The following is a 16854-nucleotide window of genomic DNA, read 5'->3' as shown; positions in this document are numbered from 1 at the left end:
CCGAATCGAAAGATTCGCACAAATAAACCGATTGATAATTTTATTATTGTTACACAATTTAGACCCCAATTAGGAACTCTTAGATGGAACATTTTGTTAATAACGTGAAAATAAGATAACAATATACTTAGTACCTGTGTTAACCGTCCGGTCGTGATCACACGATAAACCTCAGTCCTACTAGTTACATTGCTAAACGGAGTATAAACATGGCGGTCATAAACTTCATTTACGATTTTTGTAGCGTCTGAAACAGATCAACCTCATGTACAATTTTCCTAAGCCATTGTCGTATCACGTGAACGTATGTATATAACATGCCTGAACTACTGTCTAGAGCGTGACATCGTCGGATACGATTTCAGTTTGCAAACTGAAACTCAACCTAATAAAATGCATCGTAGCTGCTCCGTACACTACTTATATTGCAATTTCTAGTTGCCGTAATGCAATTTCCAAAAAAATTACGAAAACATAAATAGTATTTTTGTATTAAATTCCAAAATCATGTAAAAGTTAGTTAGTAGGTACACAGGTAAAAAAAACCTCTTTCTGCACATTTGCGTGCACAGTGAATATCCATTTAGCCAAAAATAAGGTCAAGAAGAAGATATATTTCGTTCCTGTGAAAAACTTTTAACTTTGTGAAGATTTTATAACATGTTTTGGAATATTCAGCATCTTATTATACTAGTTTTGGCAAATGGCTTCTTAATATTTAAACTTAGTAATAGTTCTAATTATTAAATTAGAACTTTAACTGAGTATATTCCTTACAGTAAACTGTTTTAAGTGCACTTTTCGAGCATTACTCTATACAATCGTAATCGGGTGTTCACTCTAATATTGTTATTGGTGTTAAACAAAGTCTGATATCGATTTATCTCTCTCATTATCTTATACATGCGAATATACACAATATAACAAAAAACTTTTTGTGTGGAGAACTAAAACATCGAATAAGAAACTACATAAAAAGTACTTATTAATTTATTATAATTAGTTTTATCATCATTTATTAATAATATCCCACTACTGGGTTATTGGAGAGAAGGAGGGTTGTCTGATTTTATTAAACCTAATTTCAAATACTTGTGTTTGTTAAAATACGCTATCTTTTTTATTCTGTCAGAACTTCGGTACCAAAAGTACGAGAATATTTGCGTAACAATCACGACGTTGCGTCCAAGTGATATTTAGCGAAGAGATAATATTATGGACTGGAGAGTAGTATAGCCTCCTTTTGAAAAATGGGAGTAAGGGTAAAAAAAAACATCATTCTGTTAAATTAACAATACAGCTAAAACAGGCGATATTTAGATGTATATTTAATATTTTTATTTTAAATCATTGGAAAAATTAAAAAAAAAAAAATATTTTGTTAATTTAAATGTATCTTTAGTAAGTACCTTCTTTACGATATTGTTAACTTTTTTCATAGAACGTACTTAAAAATAAGCTTAAGCCTAATACATGAAATTCGAATAAAAATACTATGCTTAGAGATTTTTTATCTCTCATATTTTTGAGCTTATTTATCTTCGTTCTTTAATCACTGGACCATCACAGCTCGGGACGTGTTTATTAAAATCAAAGTTGTTCATATTCGTACGCTAGCTTGAACCGGTCAATGTTATTTGGTAATAATTGGATTGAGTCATGAGACGCGTCTGCATCAACTAACTAATAATAATTAAATTGTTAGTATTCGTTTCATCTTTCGTTTGCTTCTGTTCTGAATAGTAATTGCAAAGTTTTTTGAATTCGATAAAAAGGAATTTCAACGATTGTATTATAATTATTACAACTGTAAAGATGACTACTATTAATGGGTGATCACCATTTTGTGTTAGCCACATTGTGGCTTAGGCCCTATCTGATTTATTACACTCGTCTGTGAGATGGTGATAACAAAAAAAACTGGCTAAGTTTGGCTCTTCTTAGACCAGGGCGCGTTTCGAACCCTCCTAACTTTAGTTTTAAGTTAACGATTGCAGTTATCACCATCACTAACATTAGTGTTACATGTTAAATGTATGAACGCTTCATAAGTGCCTGTCATGAGGTCTACATGAATAAAAAATTTTTGAATTTTGAATATTATGATCTGTTTTGAAGATGTGTTTCGAGTAATCAATTTAAATGGTCATCTAGCCAAACTCCGTATAACAGTCTACTCTATCTGTAAAAGTGGCTCAAATGCACTGTATCTTACATACCTTTTAACTGTACCAAACGAATTTAACCTCCCTATCACGTTTTCCCTCCTAAAGTTCTCCGTCCTCTAGAGTTAAATGTTGATTTATGTTTGTGTGTAGTTCATATTGTAGATTTTTATCTAAATATATAGAAACTAACAAAATATAAGTTTAATATATATACAAATTATAATTCGTTAAATTATATAACTATTTAATAATATCAACAACACCGCATTAAATTGTTTCTAAGTTAAGTTTTCGAAAATTTTCTATAATCTATTTAAACTCTATGGTCCGCGCTTCACGGGCTTAAACGGCTTACCAAGATTTGTAAAGGAAGATTAAAAAAGGGCTTTGTTGACTCGCAGGGACACCATTAAAGGTTAAAACGAGTTACAGGTCAAATCTCAAATTCGGATGCGCAATGTTCCATATTCAAATCAGAAAAACGCCGAAGGGTGTATGAATTTGTCAACCATATTAAAACCCCGCTAAGTTTAGGATATAATGTCGTATTTTACCTTTCCATTAGAGGCATTGTCGAGAGACTGCAATTTTTTGATGCAGAAACATCGTTTAAACTTATATTAAAATTGAATAAAACTGATTTTGTAAATGTTAAAATATACTACTTAACTACTTTATTTATTTAATAGCAAGTGCATACAAAATAACGTACCTACGAAAGCCGCATTTCGTGTTAACGTCATAGGTTTTACATGAACCTAAAATTGTTACCTTAAATGTTTTTTCACTTCTTCGGCGTGTACAATTTACCAACTCAGAAGGACGTTCTCTTGATTTCGGTGACATCTTCTATGAACTACTAGAGTTTATTAGCCTCTTAAACGACTCGACGTTGTCCAATGTCCAAGTACCTAGCGCTGTAATTGCCAGTAGTGAAAAAAGCATAAACATTTTTGTAAACAAAATTATTCTACTTTTTAATTGCTGTTTTTCAAATTAATGATGGTATTTTTCGAGTGTATGTATTTATGTATTGGTATAACACGCTCAGTTCTCAAAGTTTGGTTGAAAGATATAGGTAGGTAGAGCAATATAATCTCGGAGTGAGCAGATAGATGCCTCCGATTTGTGAACACTGCCAACTGAGATTATTAAAACCAAAATAAAATACTCAAATTGAAATCTGGTTTCTATCTTTTCAGTTTTTCAATGAATTTAATAAAATTGGCAGATATCGACGAGGCCGTGTTCTCTTGTTTTTTATTAATTGTTTTTTCTTAACTGGTACATGTTCTTATTCATTTTTATTGACAAATTTGAGTACAATAGTAGACTTGCGTGCTTTGTTATCGACTAAACGTCTTGCGGAAATTTTGTATAGTTTGATGTGAGTTTGATAATTATATTCTCACAAGTTATTTCCACGTACTTGACATTGATTTGTTCAAGAACAATTATAAATAATCTTGAGAGCCTATACTTGACATAGGTGTGGAAAGCATTGTTGTTTGTTACATTTTATAGCTTAGGAGCTGGCGGAAGAAACATTTTTTTTTTTAATTCATTGTGTTTTTTACTATAAGGACCATTAATGTCGAGTAACTAATAAGATATCTTATTTCCTATCCCCCAAATTTGCGTCTGGTACTTTATCCACTAATTGTCCTAAGCAAGGTAGATTTTTAAAAGAAATTGTTTAACAATATCCCAGATATTTATGTGGGGTTTGTACCCCACATAAATATATGGGGTATATATAATATATATATGTTTGGCCTATAAAAAGAGATATATGGAATATGAAATTATATTTTTCTTTATTGAAAATATCCACGCCACCCCATCCATATATCCTATTGACAATGTTCAAAGTCTAATACCTTTCGCTTCCAGCGAACAACGAAAAATATAATAAAGAAAAACTTCCAACTGCTCCCTAACTAGAAAAATTCATTGTCAATGATTTTGTTTATTTTTTTTTTTATTTATCTTATTTATTTCAAGGGTTTTAGTGCGACTATATCACCCATATGGAAGCTAAATATTACAAAAAAGAAACTATATCACTAGTTTAATCGCTGCTTTAACGCTAATAGAACAAGTTTATAAATGTAGTATGTGATATTCCTATGCGTAGCACAACTTTCTCTAAGAATTTTTTTGTTTTCCTGGGTAGTTTTTTGTACAATAAATGCAATAAGGTTCTTTCCATTGGCTCACTATCTTCCCATAATTGTAAAAAAGAAATAAATAAGTGGCTCCTAGATTTAGATTATGATAAGACTGAAAATTTACTTTCTATACAAGAATAAAATACCTACCGTAAACATACACATACATACACACATTCACATACTCACAAAACTACTATTATTAGATAGACTAGATATTAATTATTACGTACTTTGAAATTTTGTGATTATAGGCACAAAGCCTATGTCTTATTGCAACTGTTAACTGGGGGAGAGCACTGATACTCGTAATTATCATACGAGTTTATACTCAGTTTAGTTATCAGGGCCTCTAGCTTATTTTAAAGTTAAGCTTTGGTTATCTGTATACATTGTTTTTTAGAAAAAATAAATGATTATTATTATTATTATTATTAAATATAAAGTTTTTTTGCCTTCTCGGATGCCGGGAAAGCAAGAACGCTGTTCCACAGTCCTATATTAATTACTCAGTACAAATTAATACGAATAATAATCTTGGCACTTTCCAGGTGGGTATTTTGAAATCAAGATGATTTAGGTATCCATATCCGTATCTCATAATTTATGGATAACTCACTATAATGGGTTGTTAGAGTCTTCTAAACAAAATTAAATAGGCATAAAGGATAATGGATAGAAGCAGGTGCTTACTTACTTTGCGGAATTCCATAAAATAATATAAAAATGAAACTTAATTTACTAAACTTGGCATACAGGAGTTTCAATCTAATGACTTATCTAATTAATTATTTATATACTAACTTTCTAATCACTATCAAATATATTGATCTCGTAAATCAGAATGCGACTTAACTTGTATTCTTGAATTAAAGTCTGTGCTTAAAAATGTGAACAGGATAATAAAACCCGAAGAAGGTGGACTAGAACCCCGCTAGTTTTTCAATATTTCCATACAAATTCAAATAGTGCCACTTTGACACAGATTTTAAAAGGATTTTCCTGTAATAAACTTATTATTTTCCCGTAAATAGCATCGATATATTATACAAATGAGATAATATTATACTAAACAGCTCATTATCTCGCTACAAAATGTACAAAACGAATAATAAGTGACTAGAGAGAGACATGTAATTATTGTAATTAAAACGTCTTAAAGTATTCATACAAGAAGTCATCAACAAAATAAAGTAACATTTTCTGAGGATAAAAGCGTGAAAAGTAGTCACTTATTATAAGATTAAAGCAGCATACCATATCTTGAAGCGGGTCGATATTAAGTCAAGACTCATTACCGACCTAATTGATAGTATGTACCAATTGACTTGTACGTACAAACTTGTTATAAATATCTCCAAAATATTTATAATTCTACCAAGGAACCAGATTTTTTTTACCATCAATTAAAATATACTATATAAGACTTTTTTACTTTATTATATTTTAGTATAATAGTCCTTTACCTAGTTGAGGCATAATCTAACATTAAATGGAGAATTTAATTAATTAAAGAAAAGAGGGGAAGCTCTAAATGTAGGGTTACCATAATCCTAATTCGTATTACGAGTACATTGCACTTTACCAAGTCAATATTTCATACGTTAAAATCCCAATACGGCATTCAAATTTTAAAAGATTCAGTCTAGTCAGTGTGATCTTGCCAAACCTAATGTATGTTTTCAAAAAACTTAGTTTAAAAAGACAAAGTACCTACCTATTTTTTATATTTTGATAATTCTTGCTAAAGATAGAAACGTATAGGAATCTAACTTCGACTCTTTTAATATTGGATCAAAATATGATCCGGGATTGTTTTATTAAAACAATACGCGATAAACAAGCTATCTAGGTAATATTAGTAAGAAAGTTAATCTAAGGAACAAAGGATGGTAGCCCTACACAGAGTGTATCGCGACAGTTCGGCGGCGTGGTGTACGCTACGTAAACTAACACAAGTGACGTACTCACTTGATTATTGGGAACTCGTGGCCGGCTCCTCGTGAGTGATCATGTGATTGTGATGAGACCACTTAGTCAAATAATGTGCTCGGCTGCTGCCCACAAACAAATAATGTCAACATTCGGTTTGTTTTTGCTTGTTGTGGCGATATAGTTTACGGTTTGCTCACCAACCTGCTTTAGGCTTAGGCCGTGGTCAATAACGCTGGCTAAATGCGGATTACTGGACAATAAGTGATGATACCATTTAACGAAATATAAAATTATGTTATTAATGATTCTTATTCTCAGTCGTTTTGCTCTCGAAGAGCAGTTGAAGTCGCCACTTCACTGTTGTAACTTTCTTAACCGTCCGTCTTTTCACCTCTCTTCGGCTGCCTACCTTGACCTTACTTGGCCTGTCAATCTCATGAGCTTTCTGCTACGTACACTGGTACCTTCTACTTCTCCTTGAACGACTAAGCATCTAAATACTGTTTATCTCCTTCTTATGCTGACCCAGTGCGTACTGTCCCACATGAACACTCCGTAAATGGAAATCCCAACACACTGAAAATCTCCCATAAAGCCCAGAAACTCAATTTATGGAATTTTTGATGATCTCAAGGTCTGATCAGAAAAAACACAGTAAGACTACGTAAATATATCGATTGATACCACAATGATTTGTATAATGGCAGAAACGCTTAATATTACTTAAGCTATAAGAAATACTCAGGCGCTCTAGCTTTACTGCGTAAGCAAAGGAAACTATTTACAAAAATCATTTTGGAAACAATAAGATTCAGAGAATACTTTCAAATATGTAATTTTGCCTCATTTCAGAGTAGCTACATATTTCGAACCTTCTCGTAGAAAGTATACCAAAAACCGTAATTGAGACCGACAGGGGATCTAACGATAGTAATCAATGGAATCTAAGGAATAAAAATCGGCTAAGCAAACGCCGCGCCGAGTGGTGTCGAACCAATAGGTGTATTTGTATGCATGGATATAGTGCATTAGTATGTAACAAGCGGTCGATTAACTTAAAGGCTTCGTGGCTGAAGCAGTGGAACTGAAACCAGATGCTTATTTCAGTAGTCAGATAGCTATTGTAAAACGCGCGCGCAACTGTCTAATACAAAAGACGCTTATCGATAAATATTTCTATGGTGTCAAATTAATCAAAATATCAATGTAATGTGGATTAGTTATATTTAAGGTGGGTTTATTCAGAATATTTTAAATTGTAATATATATATATATATATATATACTTTCTAACTTTAACAATATTAAATGATAAAATAATTAAATAATAATTATAACTTTTAATATTGATAAAATTATATTTGAATAAAATTCAATTTGACGGTAATACTAACTAATAACTACTAATAACTTTTAAAACTACAGAAATCATTTTAACTTCTTATCCAAGATACGACGATATAAGATAGGACGTGAAGAATTTTTATTTTATTTTATTACTAATCATTTCAGTCTAAATCAGTCTAAAATTATTATTTAAATAATCATCTAACAGGGTCAAATTCAGTGTAATCTTGTGTTCGGTTTTTCTACTCTTTATATCAATTTAACAACACTAAAGGAACAATAAGTTCAATGTTTATAACAAAAGGAGCTTTTCCATAAACCAAAAGCTCTGCATTCAGCGCATCGAACATTTTTTTCTAGTTTCTGCCCAAATCTGTGAGTGAAGACTTTAAAATTAATTTCATTGATAATTAAAAAATGTTAGAGTAGGAATAAAAAATAATGTTACGTATAATGTGTATGTGTTATTGCTGCGGGAACTTTGCAGCTTTTTGTCCATTTCTGCACCACAGGAAGCATGCTTAATCTCACGGGATATTACAAATTATTCTCGAACGAAGTACGCTAATATTTATGTACCTACTATAAATACAATATAGGTATATAAATATTAGCTGGAATTATTACGATAGATAAAATACGATGTAGAAGCGGACTACCCAACTAACCACGTCAATTAACTATTACTCTGAATTAGAACAAATCGCTCTAATTCAGGGAAATGGTTTTATAAACAGTATACTTTTCGTCCATTCCCACAATTTATTTTAATATGTTTATTTTATTTATTAAAAATCTGATTTAATTTTATTTATTTATTCATAAGACACACCAGCAATTAATTGTAACATCATTCATAAAAAAAAATTGTGTGTTGGAATAAGAAATTCAAAGAGTTTAATGTCACATCCATAATATGAATATCTCTTTTTCTACATAGTATAAAATTAATTCGCTTTCTGCGTCTCTCTGTTTAGCCGTCCTCTTTTTACTCACACAACGAATTTTATTCACCTCTTTCACCGACGCGACGGTTTAAATAAGTTTAAAATAAAGCTTAATTAAGTTTTTTAGTAAATAGAAAAGTAATATTTTGCAACCAACACTAAATAAATTTACATAGCTAACTTAGATGAATAAATTATACCAACTAAAAATATAAATATTATTCTAGATCTTAAAACTCTTCTAAAATATTGGAAACCTAGCAATTGCATTTCTCTATTTTATACAGTTGATTCACAGTAGCCATATTGTTCTTTAAAATTTAAACTTAAATTAGTGTTACTTGCGACGCTATTTACTCTTATTGAGCATCCTAATCCAATTATCGGGCATTAAATACAGTGAAAGCCCATGTGTAGGAGCTCGACTTCCCTTACGGGTTGCCCAGTTCGAATCCACGCACGCGCCTCTAATTTTTCTACGTTATGTTCGTTTTAATTAAATAAATTAACGCCTGGTCATTGTGGGAGGAGACCCGTGCTCTGTAGTGGGCCTTAAGGGCATTTTATATAAATTATAATTGTCCATCACAGTTTAAAATTTAATAAATACTGTAGAAGTTGATTATGAAAAATATTTAACAGACTCGAATCGGTCGGCCACTTATTAAGTTCGTACCTATTATGTAAAACGGCAGTCACATCAATCTTTTTTTCTAATTTATACCCGTTCAATGGTCACGAGTAACAACAAAAATAATTTAAATTACATGTGATATTAACTATTAAATATATATGTTATTTTAACTATTGTACATTTTCAGGTCCGAAAAACAAGCATCCGGATGACTGCGATAAAGGAGTACCCATTCGATCTCAGTGATTTAAAAAACCAGAACAACGAAACACGACACCCAACGATAGATCACGTCAATAGTAACCCACAAAACCATACAACCAACCGGTCCACCACTCCCGACGGGAAAAGAAAAGTTTCCATTATGGCTGACGAAAGTAGTAAGGATAGAGAAAACTTACCTTCTGAGAACTTACGGTAAGATTTTTATATTTATTATAGCAAATTCTCGTAAATACTGAATCCTGTGATACTTACATATGTTGTATCCGCTGCGCGTATAAGCATCCTAACTAGTATTACACAATGATTGTTTACAAGACTTCCAGTCGTCATGCGTAAACCAAGGATAGCGAATTGTACTATACTACTCTTTAGTCATATGGAACTATTTCGAATTTTAGTAGATGCGACGCGCAATTGTTTATCTCGGGCCTAAAAAGACAACCCGCAAGCGTCTCTTCGGGTCTATATCGCAGTATATGGCTTGGTTTTCCAGTCAATCCTTTGCTGTAATGAGAACAAACTAAACCTAAACATCTGATTAAGCATTCAAGAACTTTACTCCAATAAAATTTAAGGTTTATGGAATTTAGGCAGTAAATTTCTGTACTTCCATATCAAAAATAGCTATTTATTTTATCAACCTAAACTAAATTGAAAGGTTATCCGGTTCATACAAAGGTAGCGAAGCTAAATATCGCGTAGTAGGGTCATTTCGCCTGTTTGCGTCCACTTAGTGGAGTTTTTAGGTTTGAACGTGAAAAAAAAAATGTCCGTGCGGTAGTTTTTAATCAAATATGGTTGTAATGTAGTCCCTATATAGTCTTGTCAAGTTTAATGCACAGTTTTGGACAACGCATCTGATGTTTTATTCTACACAGGTACAAATAGCTGAAACAGGCGATTTTCCCATTTTGCGTCCACAAAATCCAGATTGCGTCCGCCTGTGGACCAATTAGCGTCCACCTGTTTAGAAATAATTAGGAAGGGAAATAGGAAATAAAAAGGGAAGCTTGTGATTTTAATCAAAACATTTATTTAATACCTAATTGCTGATATCATAAAAGTTAACATAAATTGCACTTCAGGATATTTTTTTTCTCCTCCAACTAACTCCATTAATAGATTCACTATTATTTCGAATATCATGTCGATGGCTTTATACGATTCTATTTTACCATTTCGGTACAAAGCCTTTAAAATTGGCCAAGTGCGAATCGGACTCGCGCGTTCCGTGTTTTATTTTATTTTTTAATATTTATTGTTATAGCGGCAATAGAAATACATCATCCATGAAAATTTCAACTGTCTTACTATCACGATTAATGAGCTACAGCCTGGTGACAGACGAACAGCGAAGTCTTAGTACTGGGTTCCTGTTTTTACCCTTTGAGTAAGGAACCCTAAAAATGGAACAAAATTCAAATATTGGCAAATACATAAAATAATTTTCGTATAATAATTGTATATTTTTAGGAAAACTGTGCGTCCAAGTCAGATTTTTGACATTCATTATCTTTTTTTATATTTCTAATAATATGGACGCAAATCGGCCATCATATTATGCATGTTAATGTTGTTAAAATTGATAGGAAGTTTATATTGTTTTTCCCATGTTATCGTATTTAATTAAACATCTTACTGAGAAATAGTTAGAGTAATCTGCGTCCACAGCGGACGCAAAGTGGTTTTTTTATAAATTTTATGTACCAGTTCGCGTCCACCTTATATAAAACTGTCAGTAGAAAAATATAAGCACAAACATCGTTATTCCTATAGGGATATATAAGGTCTAGGGATAACAAAGTATTCTAAATTTCACATAAACACCTTAAATACAACACATTCGCGCGTCAGCACTTGTTGGTTGCACACGCAAGATTAGTTTATTTTTCATTAAATTTGGGTTGCACGCACAGATCTTTTTTTTGTGTGTGAGTACCTGTCATAGGTCCGAACATCAATAGAAGCGCTCTTGTTTAGATTGGTGTGTCGATATTGTTATTTTTCACTGTTGTAAAACAGTGTACCGTCGTTTGGACGCGAATTGGGCGTCGGACGCGAAAAGGCGAAAAGACCCTACGTCGGTAAAGTATCATAAAAATTAGTCATCAATTAGTACAATAAAAATTGAGTCTTTATACATCTGGTTAAAGATTAGTTGTTTAATAATACTTTCCATAAATAATTAGGTTATTACTCACTTTTGTCACATAACTACCGTTGAAATCTTTTACTAGAACAAGTTGGTATATACTTCTACACTTATTATTTTAAAGTAATTAATGAATTTTAAATTCATTGCTATACATTAAATCTTTAGTGTCTCCTGATTTATTTCTTATCCACATTACATACACACACATCACACACATTACATATACTTACATAGCAGCTTAGAAATGTTATAAAGGAAATTCACACAGTTCATTAAGTGAGTCTAAAATATATGTATTCATTTAGGCCTATAGATAGCCTTTTAGATGCGTACCTATATTACACAAAAAATGTGAACATAGAACTTTTAGAAATTATAGCGATAACTACATTCGTAAACTTAATATTAATACAATGAGGTTATCAAAACGCGCCCCTGTCTTTCTAAAAGAAAATTCAAAACATAAGAGGTCAGAACTAATCTCTCAGCATTGCATAAACCTACATATACGGATGTAGTTAAACTGAAATAGTTACTGCCTAGAATATATTATTTCTGTACACAAACATAGTTTTAAATAGTAAACAGTATGATAATATTATGTTGTCTCTTCATCAGTCACCGTAAAACATCTGCGTAAATATAGCCGTTTCTACGTCCAACCATTGCTTGTTAAATTTTAAAGTTTTCAAACGTTAAAATTTGGCCCTGTAAAGGCGACAGAATACTATAATAGATTATTTTAATTTGACATGGATGTTAACAGTAATAGCGTTTTGATATCTGTAAACTAGCAAATTGCCGTGGGGTGATGGCCAGTGGCGTGCACTTCATACACGCACAAAAGCACTGCCTACCCTAAAATTTGTGTATATCTCTTAAAGGAGAAGATTTTTTTCCATTTCATGCTATCTTACTTCTATATGCATACCCTGACCCTATGCACGCCACTGGTGACGGCAGATCGGAATACCACCCCGCCTCTTTCGGCGGGTGTCGTGTTCTCTGTGCTTGTACTCTATATCTACTGCGATCACCAAACCGTCTGCCCAGCCTGGTGATTACAGGCATACCCTCCCGTAAGTGGACTGTTATAGGCTATTGATGCAATGAGCAAATACCTACTTTTACATGTAAGAAGTTTTTGCTACGGAAAATTTTACGGAAAATTCCACTTATTACAGATTAATCAAACGATTGCAGACCACCTCGTAAGCAGTTAAATCAATCTTTAACTTTTTATTGACTTCAGTTACAGGTGTGGGACTGTTTTGTTATTACTAACTTATTATGTGATAGTACGAAGCTGTACATTAGGTAGCCCAAGATAGTAAGGCTGTACGAATTATGTTTCCCAGAAACACGAAATGCCTAGTCCGTAGTATAGTTAAAACATATGTTTTTATTTTTATATGTTTGCTCAAATATGTCTTCCTTTTATTAATGGATGACATCAAGCGAGTCGCAGGGAGCCGCTTGACCCAAGCGTCACAAGATAGCTGTGTTTGGAACTCCCTATAAAAGACCATACTATCCAACTATCCAGAAGTGGACGTCAATTGGTTGATATAATGATGACGATGAAAGGTAGTCATACAGAGGTCTGATCAAGACTTCCAGTCAAAGTAAGCGACGCAACGGGGCTGTATTAGTAGTAAAATACCCTTACTACTAAACTTAGTAGTCAGGGTCCTTGCTAGAAATGTGCCGACTTCATTTTTGGCTTACATAGTTTAAACTTATTGGTTGTTTTAGTTATTAATTTAAGCTAGAATGTACCTATGCCTACATGCAATTTATTATCAAGCATCGTGTTATTTTAATGTAAGGAATACTACTTATGTATCGTCCAGTTATAAAGAGCATATACGAGTAGTTTCAGTGACAGAATTTGAATGCAGAACTAGTTTATTGGTTGGTTTTGTTAAGGAAATAATATCATCCATCCCCGTGCCACAGAGACCGAGTACTTTACAATTTAAAGCCCACCAAACTATATTGGAGCATTGCTATGAAAAATGTATCTCTCACTTAACACACAACTTAATAAGCTATTCACATAACGTGCGTTCTAAAAATATCCGCTTGCATCGAGCTTTCTCAATATAGCCTGCCAATGCCTAGAACAATATTAATGATCCACAACAAGCAGTCCTATAAGCACGTGACTTTGTATTCATACATTACGAGAGTCTTGTTGGGTGAGTCATGACGTGTATTGTACCCACAAAACGGAATGACGTGGAGCGTCCATAATATAATGAGACCTTCTCTTCCTCTCTATGATCTATCGAACGTATGTATTTGAATGTAAGTTTATAAAAATTATACCTACACCACTTATTTGTTCTCGCTCTTGTTGTCCTAATGCTAAGGCCGCCTGGCAGAGATCACTTTTAAGCGATAAGGCCGCCTTTTGCATCTACTTCAGTTTTTGTGTTTCTTTCTATTCGTCGTTTATTGTCCCAACTGTGTAGTGATGTAAAAATAAAGAGTCAAGGATTATAAGGTATTGTCTGTTTTAGTGGTTCATTCTAACCCCTAGTGCAATTAAGATATATGAAATGAGTAGGTAATGCATTTTTGTTTAAATTTTTGAAATTATTGTAATGTTAAATTATACATATGTTTTTAAACCTGCTTACTATAATATTTGTATTGCAATTATATATCAGTCAAAAATAGACTTCATAATACACGCCTCATCGTATTTAATAGCATAGTTTCGTTGTTGTGTTATTGTTATAATTTTTAATTGTAGACTTACAATAATCTTCTCTTCTATCTATATATATAAAAATCAATGCCACTTTATTTTAATTTTATATTGTATTTTAATTGTAATTTTATAACTCAAGAACGGACTCACCTATCCAAACAAAATGTTTAGGCTTTGTTCGGACCAATAAAAAGATGGTTTATGTGCAGTTTGCACAAAATCGGTTGAGCGGTTCTTCATTTATCACATTTTTTGTAAGTAATAAATTCAATAAATGGCGGATCATTTTGTGAATGGGGACAAATTGTCAAATTTCAGATGGGGATTGTGCTGTCAAATTTGAACTTTTTTCAGTGTTGACCGTACCAGCATGTTGTTATGTCATGCGGTCATTTAATTTTGGACATGCTTCGATTAAACCAAATTGTTTTTAATATTTAAATAGCAAAATTATGGTAAATACACATCAACATAGCTTAACCTGTGGAATTCGACTGGGAGATGGTGCTAACAAAAAAACCTGGCTAAGTTTGTTGTGGGATCTTCTTAGACCAGGGCGCGTTTGGAATCCTGCTAACTTTAGTTCTATGTTTTCGAATGCAGTTTTCATCAATCACCTAACATTAGTGTCAACATGTTAAATGTATGAACGCATGAATTAATAAAACATTTTTGAATTGAAATTTACTCCTGACCAAAGGGTACCTATGTGATAAGTTATTCTTGATTTTTTTAAGTACTAAGTACTATTTTGCCTTTTTTCACTAACGATAAACGAGACATCCTTAAGTAACAAAGTTAGTAACGCCTTATCATAGAAGATTCCTAGGCATACAATTATCTTTCACCGATCGATTTTCACTAGCAAGTCATACAACTAAACTTGTCTATGATTCTTGCCACAAGGTGTGGTATTATGTGTTTGTATTATCATATTTTTTATTTCTAGTGTGGATTTAAGGTTATTAAAAAAATTAGTTAAATTTTTTTTCATCTGTAAGGGGCACTCAAAACTGAGCTACACAAAGTACTAATGCATATTAGTAGGCTTCATCGTGTTCTGTATAAACTTCGCGAAATTGAAGTCGCTGAATTCCCGAGAGGAAGTGCGTAATGATGCTCACAACCACAACAACTGTTGCCATGGGCCCTGTACTAATCGTCATTTTTTTTTATTATATAGACTAGTGCAATCACACCTGATGGTAGGTGATGATGCAGCCTAAGTGCCTGCTTGTACCCAGATTAGGTATAGGTGTCAGGGAAGACGGAAGATGGGAGGGTATTATTTATAAATAAAAATATAGTGGTTACCCTATGACTTCAGCACTGAAGTCTCTCACCGAACCAGAACAGAAAAAAATAAGATATTATAAATTCCCAAATTGCTCCTGCTGGGGATCGGGGACGTAGATCTTTAATAGGGAGCCCAAATTTCCACGGTTTTGTGCGGTTTGTGTTCCTTGCTACTTGTTTGATGACATCTTATTACCAGGACCACAGCATCTGTAAATGGTGGCATTGCCATTTCAGCATCATGGGACCATTGGTATTCTTAGCTCGCATAATATAAATGTCACCAATTTTCAACCCATTGCCACTTCAACTTTGTGACTCGATAAGCTTTGTCAGTAACTCTGGTTCTTCTACGAATCTCCTCATCCATAATTTAATCACGTTGTCATACTCTGAGCAAAGCTCTCTCCATCGCCTGCTGACAAACTTGCGCTTAGTATATGTATTAGTATATGGATATCCAATTGTTGTTATCCCACTAAACTCAAAGATCGCAGGTACCAGATCATACACTCAAGCCCAGGTAAATAGTCATTGATTAGTCGAAAGTATTACTCCGCAAAGAACTACTTTGCCCTAGCACTGTCATTTATACCGACCTCAACAAATAGGGCTACTCGTATGTTCGTTGCTTTGCTTAGCAAAACCATAGTCATAGTTCAAGTTAAAGTACGACTTTCCTTTTATTTTACGGATGCTTTCACAACATAAATACTTTACTTTTAAGTAACTAAAATAAACAGTAATCAATTTTTTTCGTCCTTAGATTTTACTATAAATAATTTATGTTTAATTTTTATCGACACCGCCGGAGTTGTGGCATAAATAAACAAACATTCTATTCTATTAAAGTGAAAACAGTTTTTTTAAAGTTACCAACTGCCAATAATATGGGTAATCTATGCTAAGAACTTGCTAAGTCCACAAAACTCTGTACTATGGCTCAGTTAAGCATTGGATTAATATTAGGACTTGACTTTACATGAAAGTATCAGCATCTAATTTCGTTCTAGTCAACCTATTGGTACTGTATATTTATGGGTATGTAATGCTTAGAACAGATGTTAAGCACTTACTTGGCTTAAGACATCGCTTAGCAACAACTATTTATCTGGGCCTGAGTATACTCTAGTGACTACCGTAAGTTAAGACAGGCCTATTTTTATCGATAACTTGTTTGCGCTTAACCACGGTCACATCCAAGTGTAAGTGTAATGATATGATAAATGATACTAATCTAGAAGAGATATATAGTTGT

The 16854-nt window shown here is 32.9% G+C and overlaps 1 protein-coding gene across 2 annotated transcripts in view; it reads left to right on the top strand.

Moving 5' to 3' along the window:
* The window catches only part of LOC120635670 (sodium/hydrogen exchanger 9B2-like), a 54278-nt gene that overhangs the window by 12725 nt on the left and 24699 nt on the right, over positions 1-16854 (top strand). For both annotated transcript variants that reach the window (XM_039906760.1, XM_039906771.1), the window contains exon 2: positions 9389-9618. In XM_039906760.1, coding sequence (XP_039762694.1) covers positions 9389-9618 — 230 coding nt within the window. The remainder of the gene's footprint in view (positions 1-9388; positions 9619-16854) is intronic.

The sequence above is a fragment of the Pararge aegeria genome, chromosome 3, assembly GCF_905163445.1.
Source record: "Pararge aegeria chromosome 3, ilParAegt1.1, whole genome shotgun sequence".
In the NCBI taxonomy this organism is placed as follows: Eukaryota; Metazoa; Arthropoda; class Insecta; order Lepidoptera; family Nymphalidae; genus Pararge; species Pararge aegeria.
Note: the sequence above shows the minus strand (reverse complement) of the source record. Positions and strands in the feature narration are given on the sequence as shown.